At 46.8% G+C, this 19,906-nt stretch overlaps 1 protein-coding gene across 1 annotated transcript in view; it reads right to left on the minus strand.

Annotated features, from left to right (window-relative positions):
- Nucleotides 1-19,900, minus strand: part of LOC119437481 (nose resistant to fluoxetine protein 6-like) — a 54,216-nt gene extending 34,316 nt beyond the window's left edge. Inside the window, exon 1 of the mRNA XM_037704492.2 lies at nt 19,824-19,900. Within this exon, the coding sequence (XP_037560420.1) occupies nt 19,824 (1 nt within the window). The 5' untranslated portion in view covers nt 19,825-19,900. The remainder of the gene's footprint in view (nt 1-19,823) is intronic.
- Between the last annotated feature and the right edge of the window lie 6 nt (nt 19,901-19,906).

Below are 19,906 nucleotides of genomic sequence, written 5' to 3' on the forward strand. Positions count from 1 at the left end.
GACGTTCCTAGAATTATCAGAGTAAACGGTATCATCGATTCATATCTTATATTATTGAGCATGGCATTTCAGCAGTGAGATGCCAGGTGTGAAGCGTCGACTCCGTTCAAAGAAAATTTCGCAAAGAAAACTGCTAGACGGGACCGTTGGCGAAACGGGGGATACCAGCAGACGTAAGAACTGCACAGCTACCTCGCTTTACTTTCACTTTTGGCCATAGCTGCTCGTGATCGGAGCCGTATTGCGCTGTATGCCATGCGTTTGCGCGTTATCTTTCAGTAAGGTCACCAAAGTACGTTAAATCTACGCGCAACCTCAAAATTTGTAAAACGTGACCCACGCCGTTCCATGCTGATTACGGGAATAAGTCATACAATGCTGGGGGCTGCGTTTCCGCGCGACAACAATGAACCGACACAGCTCCAGACACGCCGAGCAACTCGGTACGCAGAGGAAACTCCACTGGCAATGCGTGCCGGGCAACCAGTTTTGAGTGCGGCCGGGGGCTACTCCCAAACGGGCCTTGGCAGTGCCCCCCTTGCTGCTGGCTGTCAGCACCTGCCTGAAGAGCTGCACAGTCGCTGCTTTGTACTCTACAACGTGCTTGGCAAATCTGTTCTGCGGAAGCTGCGGCAAGGTGGAGGAAAATTCATGAAAGGGAACAATTGTCATCCGCCCGACTGTAGAAGAAACCTACAAAGGGAAACCGTACGAGTTCCGCAGAAAGAAAACTTCGCAGGTGATGAAAAGAAAGAAAATCTGCACAACTTTTTTTCAGAGAAACCCGTAGGCTTTGTACCTTCGGGCTACAGTCGGGTGGATGGCATTTTTTTCGCTTTCATCTACAATGTTAATACAGCTTCTTCTTGGGCAAGTTGGTGCGATTTGGAAACCCGCGCCCTAAGATTACATCTACAGTGTGTTGCGCCGCGTCACTGACCTCAACTGCATAGTTCGCCCGTCTTCGACAGCTACGCTCAGCGAAGGCGCACATACCTCGCCTGAAGCCATGTATTAATGCCCTACTTTAGGCTACACTGTTCCTCCGGTTACAGCTCTGACAGCAGTGAAGATGTCTTACCGATTCCTTTGCGATCGGGTTTTCTTTTGTCCCCTTTTCTGCTGACGATGTACGCATTTTTGCACAAAGAGACGGTGTGGAGCTGAAGCGAGGAAATAATGTTACTTTGTGTCCCGATCCCGCCCGTTGGAAAATAAGCGGTGGGAGGGCAGGGACACACCGTTATGGGAGTTTCCGCCACCTTGGCTTGCTGCTAGCCAGTCATATTACATATTCACATTTGTAAGGATAATTAAAAAAAAATTTATGTGCAGTATATACATCTACAAAACCACATTCAATCTCCATATTTCTATGTTTCTGGCGCATTGTAGTGTTCCTATTAAATTTCGAAGTAGCTTTATGCTAAAATATCTACAAAAACACCCGTGTACTTAGATTTAGGTGCACGTTAAAGAACCCCAGGTGGTCCAAATTTCCGGAGTCTCCCACTACGGCGTGCCTCATAATTAGATCGTGGTTTTGGCACGTAAAACGCCATATTAAAAAATATCTATGGCATTTCTTTTGTTACTTTCAAAAGTTTTGCAAGGTATTATAATATTCAAGGACAGGTTAAGCAGTGAATCGCAAAGCGACAACGGGGCGCGAGAACGGCGTTCCTTTCCAGGGCCCTTACACGTTCAATTTACTATTTAAGCAGGGCATGCCCTAATTTGATAAAATCTCCTGACCGCAGTGTGCATACGAGGACGGCGATGTTTAGAAATAATTTGGCCCGTCACTTCTCGGGAAACACCTGCACGTCTCCCTTATCGCGAGAAGTGCTCTTATCAATAGGTAGATGCATTTGAGAGAAGAATCCTGTGCACAGTTGTTTTTAATCACTCCCCCTGGAACCACACAAGAGCCTTCACGATGTCGAACACGAGCAAGAAATACCCACTTCCGGAAGCTAACAAATGGACGATAAACATCAATTCTGTACGTAAAACTGCTCAATGCACTCTTACTGTGAAGTGTCTGCTTATTTTTATAGACGCTAACAATGTTAGCGGAAGGCTAGCCTTGACTGAGATTTCGTCACCATTCAACGAGTTTGTACCAACCACTGATTCTTGTATTTGACACATTGTTGTGTGCGTAAAGTTGGTGAATATAAGTACTCAAATTTCGCCCTCATGTTGGTAAACTGCTTCCACCCGCATATGTTCATAAATAAAAATTCCATAGCTCCTCAATACATTATCACTTCATCTTGCTCGCTTTTTTTGCCAGTGTTCCTTTCTTCTTTTTTTATAGTGATACATACAGGGTATTTTTTTAGACGATAGAGACTTTTTTTATAAAAAGGCTTTAAGCGCAGTGAACGTGGCGTTTTGCAGAGGAGTTCCGAGGCACGGTAGACATACTTTACCGATAATAACGTGCGCTTCAGAAGACTAATTGACGAAACTTCATTAATTATCGGTTTTATTTGTGCCTTAGGGGCTTGTTTAGATGGAGAATTTGAAGGAAGTCACCTTTTAATGCACCCTCATTTTTTAATCTTGAAAATCGTACCTAGTTTGAGATATTTATCATGTGATTTCAACGCTAAATCCGACGCCATGTCAAAACCGAGCACCGCGGGAGCACAGAAAAGGCGGCCCCGCTATCAGGCCGAAACGCCCCGTGAGGACAAGCGCGAGTAAGTTTGAAACCGAACGTCCCGGCCAATCGCGGCAGCTACTGATACGGCACGCTGTGCCTGGCAACCATGTGCGGTTGCGTGTCGGGTCAGGATTTGCCGCGACATGCTATCATTCAAACTTCGCCCCGCACTTCCGGGGCGTTGTCGTCTGACGCGCAGCGGCACGTGCTCAGTTTTGATACTGCCCTCGATTGAGCTTTGGAATTTGATGATGAATATCTCGAAATAAGTGCGGTTTTCAAGATTTTAAAACATGGGTGTGCAAAAAATTGTCACTGCCTTCAAATTTGCCATTTAGGCAACTTCCACCAAGGCACTATAGATAATTATTGAATTTTGTATTAATTAGTTTTCTGAAGCTAACGGTATTAGCAGCAAATTAGGTCCACCTCGCCTAGGAACACATCTGCAAGAACGCCAGGTTCGCTGCGCTCATTACTTTTTTAATAAAAAATCTGTACTTTCTAAAATAAAAACACGGCTGTATTATTGGCGTCTATGGAGCTCTACACGTCGCAAAATCAGTTCATAAAGGTAGTCGTTCGTAAGTGCTGTCCACCATCGGCCGACTTGCTTCGTTAATTATACGCTTAGAAAAGCGTTTCGCTGGCATCTGGTCGTGATAACAATGCTAGCATAAGAACCTTTTGTGTGAATACAGGTCCAGTTCCTCAGCCGCTAGCAAAAAGTTATTATTCTTGATCGTATCTTTAAAGCATTATCGCACAGAAAAAAGAAAAGGGCTCAGCTGTAACACCAAGCGATGACGGGGATGTCGCTTCGTCTTTCTCGTATTCTTCTTCTTCTTTCTGGGGTTTTACGTGCCAAAACCAGTTCTGATTATGAGGCACGCCGTAGTGGAGGGCTCCGGATTAACTCTGACCACCTGGGGTTCTTTAACGTGCACTACAACGCAAGCACACGGGCGTTTTTGCATTTCGCCTCCATCGAAATGCGGCCGCCGCGGCCGGGATTCGATCCCACGATCTCGTGCTCAGCAGCTCAACGCCATAGCTGACTGAGCCACCGCGGCGGGTTTTTTGTATTATCGAAACATACTTCTTGCAATGCTTTTGCAACGACATCAGACGGTCCACTCACATATGCGTACATCAATCGACCACCAGCGGCCTGCGACACACAGATGCAAACTATCGCTGTTGCGGCTTCCAATGTTAGGCGACAGCGCGAATAGTCGAGTCCAGGGCAATAACCTACATTGTAGCGAGTTGGTGGTCCTTTCCTATAAAGCGCGGTAACATACACCATTTTATTGACTTAGATGGTTTAGCATCCCAAACCAACAGAGAGGCTATACGAGACGTTGCAGCGGAGAAGTCCGGGTTAATTTTGACTGCTTGGCGTTAATGTTAAGATTGGGCGAGTGGTAACACATACTTGCTGCCGATAGGGTGGCGCAATAGCAACACAACGTAGGTGACTGGGTGATTATTTGTCGCCGCCCCGTTTCAAAGGGGATGCCAACAAATCATCATCATCATCATCGTAGACCGCAGCATTTTGTGGAATATTCTCGAAGGCGAAGGCTTAGGTAACGACTGTATATATATTTTGAGGGAGACTTGCCTAGAAAATACAGTTTGCGTTGAATTGGAAGCGATAAGGAGCGAGGAGAACCTTTATGTCACCAAGGGACTGAGACAGGGGTGCCCTTTAACCACGCCGCTATTTATGATGTACATGGTAAAGATGGAAAGGGCACTAGAGGGAACCAATATCGGGTTTAATCTCTACTACAAACAGTCGGGCACAATAGTAGAGCAGCAGCTCTACTTTTTGTTTTATGTTTGTTGTATGCGGACTACAAGTGTTGCTTGCTAACAAGCAAAATGATATGCAACGGCTGGCTATAATATCTGCGGACAGGAAGGTGAGAATTTAGGATTTAAATTTAGCATTAGGAAATAAGGTTTCATGGTATTCAATGAAAACAGCGAACAGAAAGTGTCCATGCATGGCTTTCCACTTGCTCATCTCCATGCAGCCCGGTGTCATTATCAATGTTATGAAACTTGATCCGCCTAGTACAAACGACAGCTCTGCGGCGACACGAACTGCTGACGAGGCGGTGCAAGTGAATTGATGAGGCAAGGAAACGGTGGCGGCGCCAGGTGCGCTGATGACGTTCCGATCATTATAAGCCGTTATCGCTCTTTCAGGGCCTCATCCATCCGCGTCGAACCATTATGAACCGTGATCAACCGCACTCCGGAGGCGGCTGCATCTGGCGTGGCGGCGAGGGCCGTATCTCGAAAACGATCTGCGATGGCGACAGAGAGCGCCGACTGCTGACAGCCTCGTGTGCTCCGTGTTCTCGCCGCTAAGTTCGCATTGAAGACAGAGGCAGCACGTAGGTGAATTCGCTCGCTGCTGCGGGCGCTATCATTAAAGCGATCGTCTTACGGGACGGACACGCGGACGGGTTTTCTCGTTAGGTAAGCATGGAAATGTTTACGCATTAAAAAAAAAATTTTCTGTTCGGTCGATAGTGCCTGACATGCGGCACTGCAGCATCACTTTATGCCCATTTCTGTAACTTTCTATCTTCTAGTAAACATTACCGCGAACTAGACGCTGACAGAGAATAAAACATGAACGTATCTTTCTTCTTTTTCGATTCTTGCGACATAGGTCGACTTCTGGAACAGACAGAAATGGCCTGCATAGTAAAAATTGCGTTGATCAGGTAATAATTAAAGATATTTACTATTTAGCTTCGTAAAAACCCACTCTAAGGTACATGTTGGTGATTCAGAATGGAAGCTGATAATGAAGTATCCACTGGGCAGACATTCCGGGACTAGCACCAGTTAGCAGAACCAAATGATGCTAAAAAGATGTGTTTGCATTGCAGCTAATATCTTTGCGAATCGCTTGAGGGAGGTTTTGGGAAAATCAATAGCAGGAACATCAATGCATTTCGCCACCAATTTTAAAGGCGCATTTTTCAAAATTGATGCTTACCACCAGATTGAATTTCTGCGAAATGGATAAAACTTCACTATTGCTCGGCTTCAATTCCGCAATTAACGCACCTGCTCTAAGCAAATAACCGAGAAAGGTAATTACTGAAACGTTGCTATTTAGCAGACATCACCATTTGCCGTGCAATTAATGGCCGCCCTTTTCGGTAATCTACCTGAGCAGGATATATATTGCACAGTATATTCCCGGTGATGTTTCAAAAGTACATTTCGACTAACGAAAGAAATGCGTGGTATCCCGTCATACAACTCTTGAGTTGAAGGTAGTGCTATCTACAAGTGTACGTGTTTTATTCTCAGCGCTTGGTTCAAGCTAGGGTTTACAACTACACGAATTACCAACTCACCAAAACCATGACTCCCATTTCTATCTTTTTCGCTCCCACTCCCCTCTCGTTCTATTTTCTTAATTACGTGAAATTGCAGAGGATATATCGTTTGACCGTAAAGAAATTTCCGAAACCGAATTCGCGAGCTCCGTTTGTAGGATCTTTCTTTTTTTTACTTTCGTTTGGCTTGCTTGTTCGCAACCGCACCGTGCGCCGGATTGACCAGTAAGGAATTCTATGCGGGGAAAGCTTTGTCATTGGGTGAAACTAAGCGCAGACGGGCACAGACCACGACCGTGCCGAACGCGAAGGTGGTCACAACACGTAGGAGTATGTTCACCTTACCGCCACATATGTGCACAATGGGTCACCGAAATAGGCGCGCCCGTAATTTAAGCTTTCACGAGTTGTCAAGAACGGTGTTGCCGAAAAAAAAAAAAAAAAAACGCGCGGCGGCGCGCTCACGGGGACGAACCAGTTCACTTCGGCTGAGGCAGTGGAGGACAGACGCGTGCAGCGTTTCCGGAACCAAGCACCGCGTTAACCAAAAGACGCCCTGCAAGAAGAAAGAAACGAGCGCGCCGCACATTCCGCAATGCGGCAACTATACTTGCCAACCCAGCCGGCTGAGCACGTTGTATTTGTTGACAGACCAGTCTGTGGCTTAAATACATGACCCCGTCGTCCCGCCGCTTCTATAGGCCAGTTGTTAGGCTTTGTATTCTCCAATTCGGAAAGCCGGGCGGGTTGGTCCGAGTAGTTTGACATATTTAGAGCACTGAAAAAACGGAAAAACACGACACACGAACGCACCATACACAACGTCGCGTCCTCTCCTTGTTATTTTATTTCCCCTTTGTTTTTTCAGCGCTGTAAATATGTAGCATCCTCTCTTCTCATTGATTGGGCATGACGTCAGAAGGATGTGCGTTACGAATGAGGAGATGCGCGGCCCTGTATAGAATGCAATGACGGTCCGCCCCTTTTATAGGATGCTTCGTTCACCCCAGCCAAGCTCAGACTATACAGGGTGTTTCATTTTAGCTGCACCAAATTTTTAAAAATTGCCTCCGGCAGATAGCACAATTATAATCGTTGATCTAAACTACTCGATGAGGCGGCCATTACTTCCCTAAAAAATCAAAACACTTAATTGAATAATTAACAAAATTACGGTAATTAACTTTTTAACTAATTATTTTACGGCAGATTTTTCAATCTACGAATTATAGCCGCTGAGTTCGCAAGGCGTATCCACTTAGAACGAATTCGCAGGACTGAACCAGTTTCGAGATATTAATTTTCAAGGTGTCCGGCGAAATGCATGGGCGTTACAGTTAACTTTGTGCTTCAATGCATAAAACAGCGTTTCCCTCAAAAAGTTAACTGGAACGCCCATGCATTTCGTCGGACACTTTGAAAATTCATATCTCGAAACTGTTCTAGTCCTGAGAATTAGTTCCAAGTGGATACGCCTGGCGAACTCGGCGGCTATAATTCGTAGATTGAAAGATGTGCCGTAAAACAATTAGTTTAAAAGTTCATTAGCGTAATTATGTTAATTATTCAATTAGGCGTTTTGATTTCTCGTGGAAGTAATGGCCGCTTCATCGAATAGTTTAGATCAAGGATTATAATTGTGCTATCTGCCACAGGCAATCTTTAAAAATTTGGTGCAGCTAAAATGAAACACCCTGTATAACATATACACGGAATTAACGTCGTGACACAGCCAGTGACGCAGGACACTGTGTTTGACCCATGGATGAGTCATCAATGCAACGAAAAAGTAATTGAACCAGTGAAATGACGTCCACCGAATCATTTAACAAGGTCGGGGCCGGCATATAACTAAAGATTCCTTCCGCTCTTTTCTATTCCTTCCTTATTATCCACCACTCATGACCGGCCAATGCCCATGATAACGCAGTCAGAGCGCTGCTTCGATCACTGACGAAGCTCGAATAGGAAAATAATTACAATTGAATTGTTACATTATGCTGTCCCTGCAGTAGCCGCTCGGGTGGTACTTTACGTCACACGGGTTTATATGACTTCACTTCCGCTAGACGCTGTGACTATGTTTTGAAAAGTGCACTTCAGGAGGTGTGACACTGCGCTTTATAGAGAAGCGCTGCCCCCCCCCCCCCCCCTCCATGAAAAGACACAACGATACAAGATAAACCTGAAAGCAGGCCGTCCTAACCTTTGCCTATACCCTCTGAAAATATACTCCGTTAAGCACCTTTACAAATAAAAAATTTCGGTTCAAAAGTGGATTATGTTCCAAGGCTTCCATAGTTGAAACCTTGCAACCGTTCTCACTACAAACTCAGCCACAGGAACAATGCGGATGAACGCATGACGGCTGGCTAGAGGAGCATAACAGGTATATCTTCGGCTACATTCCATTGTGCTGCTTCTCATATTAGATATTCAGAAAAGGCGGCGATTCGGCGCCTTCTTCGAGATTGCGGCAGCTAATGGCTGTTGTTAACAGTCAATAACGTCTACCGGTTTTAACTGAAATCACGGAACTCTATAGCTTTGCCTGCATACTTCTACTCCGCACGTGAAACTACGTGTACATGTAGCTGCTTTGTGTGTAGCACACAGAAATAAAGCTTTCATTTTTCACTGCATGCGCGAGCTGATAGTTCTATAGGTACGAACGCGAAATCACGTTCCACCGCCTTACGTGGGACTTTAGGTCATAGTGGAGCTCAAATAACAACACTTCTGCAGTGATGTGTGCGTGTGCGCTAACGAGCGCTTGCAGCGAAGCTCAACATCAAAGATGGTGATATAAGGCGAAGCACGCTCGATTGCAACCTGAATGTCCAACGAGACGGAATAACCAATAGTGGACATTCAGGCTCGATTGGTATTCCTCTCAATTAGACATTCCGTCTCGATTGGGCATTCCGTCTCGCACTAACATTCCGTCGTGTTGTACATTTCATCGCACCGGTCATGGGACCCGTTTGACATTCTCGCTCTGAATCAGTCACGCTCTGCCTTACAATTCACTGTTGAGCGTGTGAAACGCAAACTATTACCATAGGCAGAAGCTCGACCCTACGACGAAGTGCAAATCGAACTGCTCTTTCCTAAAAACGGATCGTCTGATTATTCGTCCGAGCAGGAAGATCCTTTCGGTCACCTTTATTGAGAAGGCGACATCGGCACACAGATATTTTCGACTTTCGTTATGGCTCTCGGCAGCAGCAAGGGCTACAGTCCTGAATATAGCGTAAAATTCCGCATACAAGCTGTAGATCCCGAATATATTACGTGAAATAATTTCTGGGTTCCAAATGAAAAAAAATATATATATATATGCTCATATCAGTGCGACTAAAAATCCTAGGCTTTCTGTCATATAAAGACACACACCAAAATAACACTTAAAAAATTCGGTACGTATACTAATATGTATTGCGAGAATCATATTTCACTACCCCGAAATCCAGAGTTAAACATAACAGACAGACACAACAGTTGAAATGAAAATGCGGACCTGAATTGATCAATGGTGGGCGAACAAGGGTAAGTGTGAGGGAACAAATTCCATCACCTTTACCTTGCTTTTGCTTATCCTCCTCACCCTTGGGACAAGAGTGAGCTGCGTATATAACGGCTGCCAAGGTAAGCATCTGTCGCTCTGACCAAGACAACTCGAAACGTCGGCTCCAGCCTAACGCTCCCTTTTCTCCGCCCACTGCTAATCAGATCTAAGCGTCGCAATGTACGCGGGATTCTAAGGTAACCCGGCCGCACGGGAAGAGCGGTGAGCCCGTGTTCTCGGGCGAATGGAGGCCGCACTCGCCCTTGAACCACATCGGACCGGATGCTGCTCGAGCCGCTTCCTCCCGATGCGTCCCTTCCCATTCCCCGTTTTGCTGTCAATCGCAGACGAGCACGGAGATAGCGGTCAAGGTTCGATTCAGCGTGGGTCGCGTGCGTGCATCGTTTCCGCTCGAAGGTGTTCCGAGAGGGCGAGGGCGCGCGTCAGGGCCATCTGGCACCGATACGTTGTCTCAGTGGAAGCACTGCACAGTCTCGTACACTACTGGTCTCGTCAGTGCGCTAATTACCGTACAGTCGAATTGCCGCACGCGCTCGCGTTGTAGCCGCATGCAAAGCTTTGAAAGGTTACGTAAGAAGTTGAATACAAAGGTGAGCTATAGTTGGTGGCGGGCATCATAAAAAAAGCATGAAAACGGGACGAGAAAGAAGATGAAAAAAAATTGCATCTTTCGGCTTGATAATATGGTGGTTTCTTCCGATAACGGTTCTCTCAATTTGATCTATCAGTTTCCCCTGATTTAGGAACTCGCGCTTTTGTACGTTTCGTTGCTTTCTTCTTGTATATAGTATATTGCCTTCAGCGCACAAAACACGAGAGTTGTCTTTCTTAGAAAGCTGGACGGAATCGTCATGAAAGTCTAGTTACGTATTTCTGCATGTCAAAGTTACCATGTTAGACAAAAAATAACTGGCGGCAAATTATTCGTTTAATTTACCTGATTAGTACGCAGGCGGCCCCACGAAGCGCTGCTCTCTGTCCAACCCCCGTGTGACGTAGAATTGTGGCGTAAGACGAAGCTGCCGTCGTTCGACCTTGTTCCCACGATCTTATTGCTTTTGCCGCCTTGCACATTTCCAAATAGGACGCATATAGTCACTGCAGCAGCAGGGGCACTGCTTTATCGCGCGGTATGGCGGACCTTCATTTTGCGCTGCCATATATTGTCATGGTTAACAAAGAAGCTCGTAAACAAGTTAAGGACCGCACAAAGAGCGATGGAAAGAAAAATGTTAGGCCTAACGTTAAGAGACGGGAAGAGAGTGGTGTGGATCAGAGAGCAAACGTGGATAGCCAATATTCTAATTGACATTAAGAGAGAAAAAATGGAGTTGGGCAGGTCACGTAATGCGTAGGATGGATAACCGGTGGACCATTTGAGTTACAGAATGGATACCAAGAAAAGGGAAGCGCAGTGGTGGGGTGATGAAACTAGGCGGGGTGATGAAGTTAGGAAATTTGCAGGGGCAAGTTGTTATCAGCTAGCGCAAGACAGGGGTAATTGGGGATCGCAGGGAGAGGCCTTTGTCCTGCAGTGGGGATAAAATATAGGCTGATGATGATGATATTGTCACGGAAAGCGGGGGGAGGGGGTTGCACCGCGAGCCGTAGTAATTACATGTCTAATTGAGGCTAATTACTTGGATAATTTGTGCTATTACATGGCTAATTTAAGAAAGTTAGAAATACAATTTTGTTTTAAATTCAGGGTATGACCGCCGACGGGAAAACTATTATGGCGTCCCGAAAAACCACGGGCCAGATCCACAAAGCTTTTCTTTCGTAAGTGCTGTTTGCCATTGGTCGGCCGCCTTAGATAATAATTTGTCTGGTATCCGGATTGGCTGAAATTCTTTCTATCGAACAATTCTAGCGTAAGAAGTTTTTGTGAATTCAGGCTCCCATTCATTCGTTTTCAGCGCACTCTATCCTGCTTAATTATTACGTTAATGCGAAAGCATTATGTGCCTCATGAGGCGGAAAATCGACATTGGTGCGACCACGCCATGGTCCGAAAAGGCTACGAACCAACGACCTTTGGTGTTAAGGCGAACTTTTTTCAGGCACACTTAATTAAGGTACAGTTAATTAGTACACTCGAACCCACGGCCTTTGGTGGGAGTCGAACCCACTACCTTTGGTGTTAATTAAGACAAAGTTAATTAAGGGACCATTAATTAATGCACCCGAATCTACGACCATTGGCGGGAGTCGACCCCTCGACCTTTGGTGGGGAATCGAAGCAACGACCTTGCATTGTGCGCACCTTGTGACGAACACGTTGGTCACCTCGCGGCTCTTCTGCTGGCGCGGCCGCTCGAGTCACGTGACTTGACCAGTGGCGCCAGCAGACGTCGCCGCACTTCTAATGACGTGGCCGCAATGCTTTCGCACTCATCCACCGTATGGATAACCAAGTGCCCCTTGAATTTTAATTTTCTTCCTCTCTTTTACCCGTACCCCGCGAAATCACTTTCCGGAACCAGCGTTCCGGAAAGTGATTCGGAGGAACAAGCTCCGCCCTTTGCCCGACTCGGCAACCGCCCTTGTCCTCGCGTATAGGTTGCGATAGTCACAAGGAACACCGACAGCTTGCCACTTCCAGGCGGTTGCCGACTCGGGGAAGTCTTGCATTATGACTGACCATCTCGCAGTCCCGGTTGAAAAAAAAACTTATTCTAGTTGATATGATAGCGTAACTGCTGCATCGACTAAAATTAGAATGTCTGCCATAGTGGTGAAAGCAATCCCCAAGGAAATTGCCTAATTACCTCACCAGAATTTTACCTCGCCTGCGGATTGCTTCAGAAGATAGTCGTTCGAAATTCTCTATACTTTACTATTATTACTTTTTACTGTATGGCAACCATTGTGGCCTCCCTTATATAAACTACCATGCTGGACGCGTTCGTTGACAACGTCGCCCTCCTAATGCACAGAGCCCTACAAATGTCCGAGCCGGAAAACCCGTCGTTATTAACACTAAGAAAATAAACTATACAGTAACCGCGCAGTTTCACTGCAGAGGTTCTTTTCCTTCTTGCTTCGCCTGCGCGAAGTGCTGTCACATGATTATGCGCAGAACGTCACGCCGACATCAGCGGAGTTGCGGGCGCCCTACAAGCAGCACGATCGCAAAAAAGGAAGCCAAGCTCCGTCGTCTTCAGGTTGCAGTAATAACTATCCGGCTGCAAGCAGGATGTCATCGTTCCTTCCTCAAATGTCCAGCAGGAGTTACACCGCGTTTTAGATTGCAGCGCGCACCAAAGGGGGGAGTAAGAAACTGACAGCTGTGCGGTCACTGCCGAGTGCATATTTCCGGTAGTAGTAAGAACTCCAGCACCACCTTTCATCGCCTTTCTTTTTACTTGTTTATTATCGTGCTCACGATCATCACTCCAGCTTGCTTTTCTTTTCGTCTTTCATTTACCGCGCATACTGAATCACTGGCATGCGCCGAGCGGCACCGAAACCGTCCCACACGTGTACTGCAGGTATGAAGGAAGGAAGGCGCGGGGACGCCAGAGGAGGGGGGCTGAGCTCGTCGCGTCGAAAAGGAAGGAAGGAACGGTAGGGAGAAAGAGCGAGTTCCTCCTAGCAACTTCCTCGCTTTCATATTCTCGGGCAGCCAGAGAGGGCAAAGCACCGCTCTCTCTCCCCCTGTCTCTGGGCGAAAGAATATCTGGAGGAAGCCACTGGGAGTCTGCGAGCGAGTTCGATGAAGAAAGCCGTTGCTGCTCCATGCGAATACGTCGAACCGCGTCTGCTGCAGCGCCCGGTTGCGGCGACACTTATACGGGAAGCAGTGCAAGAAAAGAGAAAGTGCCCTCCCCCTTGAGCGACTAGAAGAGATAACCGCGCCGACTGCTATATATAGAGATTCTCGATGCGTCCGCATACATAGTCCGGCGCAGGATGTTACCAGGGGAGGAAAGAAAAAAAAAGAAACGGATTGTGGGAGAGAAGCGCCGCGACGATTTGAGGCGCCCGACCCAGTTTTATTCTGGTATATTCTTTTTCTCTCGGACCCGTTTGTGCGCGTAGATGTCGATCTGCCCAGGTGGATTGTTTTTCGTTTGTTTATGCGTTAGCCCCCCCCCCCCCCCCCCCCCCGACTCCTTCTTGCTATCCCGATATGCCAGGAGAAACCAGCCTATAAATGAACGCGGGCCGATCGGCTCGAGGTCAGGGCGAAACCCCCCACACACATACAAGTTGTAGTGAGTGAGCTCGGCTGGTGTGCTTGGTATGCCTATCGTGCGTGCCTAGTGGGTTCGGAAGAACACCCTGGAAAAGTACGCCCTCCGCCGGGGCGAATAAGCGGCCCTTGGGATAAGCGGGCAATATAGGAAAGGAGGAAACGGGACGGGCCGAACGCATTCTGTGAGATTGAAAGTCATGGGACAAGTTCGCCGGCAATGAGGCGACACAAGTTCGGAGCAGGTAGACCCTTCCCTCTTTTCCGTGAACGTGAACTAGATCGGCCGATTGGTAGTGGCCCCTCTGGTTACCCCACTGCTGCTCGGTGTGTAACAGGCGCGTGTGCGCCTATCTTCAGCTTCAAGAACATGCCACATCATGTGTCCAGTGTCGTCGATGAGCGCGAGCATTGCTGCTTCTGCAGTGCGACGAGTTGTCATCTGCGTGGATCTCTGGTGCTGCCAGAGTGCCAGACCGTGTTTGACGGTGCATACGTTTCACATGCAACGATGTGCGCGTGCAGACGAAGGATTATGCAGGGCCGGAAGGGCTACTGCTTTTCTCGAAGCCTGAGGTAGCGGTTGACTCCGCGCTTTCTCAAGGGAGTGAGTGAGCAAGCTTGTTTCAGCCACCTACGAATTAGGGTTCGCAGGAATTTCGCGGCGTGATATCTGAAACTCGAAGCAACTAACATAATCTTCCTGGCCATATTATTAAATTCCATTTCAGAGGGAAAATCCGCAATTCAACACAACGCCACAGTGAATAAAAAAGCGCGAGCGACGAACGATAGGAGGTTGGTGTGTTCCACGCACGAACTCCTGGGGCAGCAGCAAGCAGTGTACCGTTAGGCCGACGTGCCTTCAGCTGTTCGAAGCTCATTAATGTCCTACCGCTTGTCTGCACGCAATTATCGAGGAAGGAGACCAAAACGGTGACATTAAGAAAGGGACTTGTTGGGCTTTTTCGACACAAAAACGTGTCCAATAAGTGATCATGGTCACCTGCCATTAATTACAATGAAACAACAGCAGCAATATGAAGCTTCCACGAGCAGTACGACCTCTGAGGCACGAGTCTCGCAGCAAGGTCTTCCATATCCCAGTAAAGCCACAAGGTGTCCAGTATGGTGATAGCGTCCTGTGATCCTCGCACCTGCATGTGCAGGTGCCACTACCTATATGAGGACACGCGGAGTAAAACATACCGTATACGCTGATCACTGTTCAAGTACAAAAAAAAAAAGAAAATAATTAGTTGCTTGCTAAACGTGCGAAAATAGTATCTATTTTGTTATTTTTTGACAGAATCTAACGCGAATCGAATGGTTCCCAATCGTTTCTGAATACTCAGCACACTTTTTGAAAAGATTTCGAACACTGATCTGGCTCTGTTAACGCTGTGTTCCAGACGCTGCAGTAGAGATCAAATTACGTAGGGGTCGGAAAAAAATTCAGGTGAGTCGTAACCTCCACCCCGCTCCCCCCCCCCCCCCCCTCCGCTCCCCCATACAAGGAAACTTCTCCACGCGAATGGTGGTAGAGGAATCGAAGGTTAGATTGCTTGCACTTGCAAATAAAGTTGTGCTTGCTAAATATAAGCATCTATAATGATAAGTTGTTTTAATGAAACTGCAAATCCAGACTAAAAGAAAAGCTCGGGCTCAGTGAGACTGGTGTCGATAAGACAAAGTTGCGAGGATTTCATGTGCGATGTTCCCATCTGCAGGAGAGCCTGCGGTAATTTTTAACGAACAATCAGACCTCTTTAGATACCCAAAAAAGAATGAATGAATGAATTAAAATTTTAAAATGGTGACAGGCATGAGGTTGTATGACTACTCCTGGTCATACTACTTGGAAGCAACGCATTAAATGACTTTGTACAGTTCATTTCAGCCTATTTTCCGAGTAAAATTATAGCGGTGTTGAAATCTGTTTCACGAACTTGGGCTGGGTGTGAACGGTTACAACCACCTGAATTGTAGCTCGATGCGTTGCTACATCTATAATACGCTTTTATAGGCAGCGTGAGGTACTGTCGCTCTGAACAGATCACTACTTTAAAATACCTATATTTACCACAGAATGGAAGGTTAGCAACGAACTAAGCTATGTACACAAACAGCACACTTGACCTCGATACCAATAAGATATTTCTTTGGGGTAGTTGGTGCGAGATTGCAAGTAAGTACAGGGCGAGCAGAGGGTGACATAGCGAAGGAACGCACCTTCCTATCTCATTCCTTGCGCTGTCTCCGTCTACTGGGGCTGTACGTGTTTAACCGTTGGTCACACTTGATTCGAGGTGGCAAGAAGGTCACGTGACCAATCTGAGACCATAGCCGTCGCATCGTATGAAGTGGCGGCTGCCGGTCTATGGTTCGGGAGTGCGTGCGAGGCAGTCTCTACCGACGCCGTATACGCACTCAGGCTGGACTGGCTGCCCGCAACTTATAAGTCGTCGAAAGCGTTCGTGTGCCCACGTATAGCGTAAGTGCGGAACGCGCTTTTTCGCGCGTGTCAGGAAAGGTGTCCCTGGCGCTACTGAGGAGGGTTTTAGCCGTGTCACGTTTGTGCGGTGTGAGCCGTACTGTAATACGGCAATTTCCTGCTTTGTACTTGCTCCCGTTTTGCCGGACGGTAAGCGGTCATGTACACGGCCATACGCGTTTCCGCATGGTGGTGCGTCATGGTTTAATGTAGCTGCTCTACCGCCACGCTTTACGTATGAGAAGTGCGTCTGAAAGGCCACAGCTTCCTTTAAGTGTCTTCCCCTTCTTTAAGTGCCCTCCCCCCTCCACCCGTCCCTGGCTATTTGTCTGAATCGTTCTTTCTTTCAGAAAAGGAACAGAAAGTTTGTCACTCAGACAATGGCAAACGGTGGTGTAATTCCCCGTACGAAGCGTCGGCGCACTGATTTGTCAGTTTGCAACCTTATGCAACTACACTTTACATGGCAAAGGCCGCGGAAGACGTTTATCGAACCAAACAGGACACTTTGGATCAATTGAAGCCACAGTACGGTGATAACTACACGATCATTCCAGGGCATTTCCTACGAAACTCCCCAGATGTTGGGCCTGAGCGTTTGTCCAGACTTTGTCGCAACGCGGCAGCTGTGTGCTTGAGGCGGCGCATTAAATTTCTTCTTCCTTGTTTCGCCAAACGAAATCGGTCTCACAAAATTCGACTTTGTGGGGAAATTTTTAAACATTTAAAATAGCCATTGACCTACTGGACGCCGCACTTAGTTCGTACATCAGAGTCATCCAGGAAGACTGTAAGTGACGTAACATGAGATTTCCCTCTTCAACCACTACTTCTCTGGCCCGTTGGGTCTTAAGAGTGTTATTTGCGCCGCGACCGACGCCTTGAGCTATGGCATGGTCTTCGTGCCTGGATGCTGTAAAGGCAAGGGCCTACCCCCAAACAACCCCCTCCCCCCCGCCAAAAAAAAAAAAGAGAACACACACACACACACACACACACACACACACACACACACACACACACACACACACACACACACACACACACACACACACACACACACACACACACACACACACACACACACACACACACACACACACACACACACACACACACACACACACACACACACACACGCACGCAGGCACGCACGCACGCACGCACGCACACAGCAGGCTTCGTCGCTGGGGCTGGACAAAGCTGTTGGCACAGAGAGGCAGCCTTTCAGCTCGTCTTCAGCTTTATTCTTGCCCTCCTGCGCAGGCTGCACGGTACTCCTCTCATTTCCCCCCCTTTATTCGCAAGCCGCTCCGCGGATGACGCTACTTGAAATAAGTGTTTCAACAGATTCGTCGCCCGTGCGTATAACGCGCAGCGAAGGCTTTTCTGGCCCGGGCCATGTACCCAGTGTGCATAATCTGGTTTGCGCTCTGTGCTTCAGTCCGCTTCGTGCGTCGCCTAATTTTTCATGTAGATTATAGCAAATCAACCTGCGACGTGACTAACATCTCCAGGCTACAGAAAAGGCGGCAGTCCCCACTATAAATGCGCCTGTGGAGAAGTTGAGCCAAGAAGTGGGAGAAGTTCAGGTCGTTGCCGACGAGCAGGAGCCCCCCCCCCATACCCACATTCCGCGTGAGATGAATCAGGTGGTGAAAGTCAACCTGATAACCAAGTGATTCAGCTGAAGCATAGGGTATCAAGATACACTGCGCCCCCCGATGTATTCCCCAAGGTCACTGGACATTCAGAAATGTTTCGGCTCCACCTAAACTTGTCAGTGCCGCCGAATCCTTTAATCATGTTGCTTGAGCGTCGAGCGTGCTCTCAACATGAGACACTACAGATGAATGTTCTAATTCGGTTACTGGCTGCAAAAACAAAGGCACAGCGCGTCGTCGACATTTATGGAGCAGGAAATGTCGCTTTGTATTCTTCCTGGAATATTACTTTATTTTTTTTATACATGTTCGAACAGTAGTAAGTACCCGAGAATTTGATAGATACAAAAGACCACACCTTCCATCTACATGCCGAAGCTGTTTGATTGTATCTGGTCCCTTAGCTAGGTTTGCAATTTCCAGCCAGAAGGCTACTGTCTGGTTGCTTTACCCCATGGCTTCAGCCATGCGGTAACCTTTCACTACTGCGTCCTCTTTTAAAATGGTTAATAACCTTCTTTACTAATGGTGATATTGTGTATGATGTATTAACACAAAGCATGCCCTCGTGTGTGTGTGCCTTTAACTTATTTTGTGTTATAAGATTGACTTAACTGATTGGCATGTGTTTGGTTGCAGAAACTGCAGAAGGTGTCGTATTGTGCCTGCCTTTTTTTTTAATGTTGACTGTGTAGGCTCGTTAGCGAAATGTGCTTTATTACTAGAAAATTTTTCATATCATCTCACGTTATCATGCATTTATCATTGAAGCATTTGTTGTTTATGAAAAAGCCAGCAACGCAATAATTGCCAACATATTAAACTTCATCCAAATAAATGACTCACTCACTGTCAGACTTTTGTCAGTATATCTTTTTTTTTCATGTCTCTTTTTCGTGTCCAAGGCATAGTATCCATAAATAACAAATATTTTGTAACTGTTGGTAATCTCAAAATTTCTAATAAGTGGTCATGCCTAGACAACTGACCGGTATCAGTCTCGTAATTGTAGCAAGAATATGATCTGATTACACGAAATTTTAATTTTAAGATACCTAATTAAAACGCTAATCTCTGATTATTACATATTTAGGTACTGATATTTGGCGCTGCAAATATTGCATTGCTGTAAAAAAATTATCTGCATTGCAGTCTCTCAAGAAATACCGGCAGTTCCTGTGTCAATCAGGAGCTATCAGGCACTGTTCTCGGTTACATACTCATGGGTACTACGGAAGTTGGCCTCGTTAGGCATGCATGGAAGTGACTACAACTGACGGTGTGAACCGTTGTAGACGTGGAACCCGTATGCGGTTCCAAAATGTCCCATCATCCTATCAAGGCTCAGTCAGAGACAGCTTTCATTCTTCTTCCTTGTCTAGTTAAACCGCACTTACCGCACCTACGGCAAGCCACTGTTCTGGTGAATGCCGTGACAATGCATCAAATAGAGCTCGAGCATTTTTTGTTAAGGAAGACATCCACTGTGACATCGTGCGACAACACAATTTGACACTAACGCATGAAGTGCGTGAGAGAATCACCAGGCAAGGGTAAAAATTCACACGCACCTGCGCTACCGCATACATTAGAATTTCTCGCAAGATGCAAACCCAGCATCAAGTATGCACGAAGTTGCGACTCGGCGCTGATTGCCGTGCCACCGGTGTTACGTTTTTTTTTTCTTTATTTTTTCGAAGTACAGCGTTCTAGAAAAGCTTTCTAGAAGATTGTACATCGAAGTCAGCGCAAGTGCAACTACCACATCGCAACCTTGACTGCGCCAAATCGCCGTTAGACTCAGTTCGTGGCATCTAAGGTTGCACTTACTCCTTATGCTTTCCAGGTTGAGCTTGCGCAATCCTCCGATGACTCGCAACAAGGAGAGAAAGCAGTCCGTGTTCAGGTCGAGT

The sequence above is a fragment of the Dermacentor silvarum genome, chromosome 1 (genome assembly GCF_013339745.2).
Source record: "Dermacentor silvarum isolate Dsil-2018 chromosome 1, BIME_Dsil_1.4, whole genome shotgun sequence".
NCBI lineage: Eukaryota > Metazoa > Arthropoda > Arachnida > Ixodida > Ixodidae > Dermacentor > Dermacentor silvarum.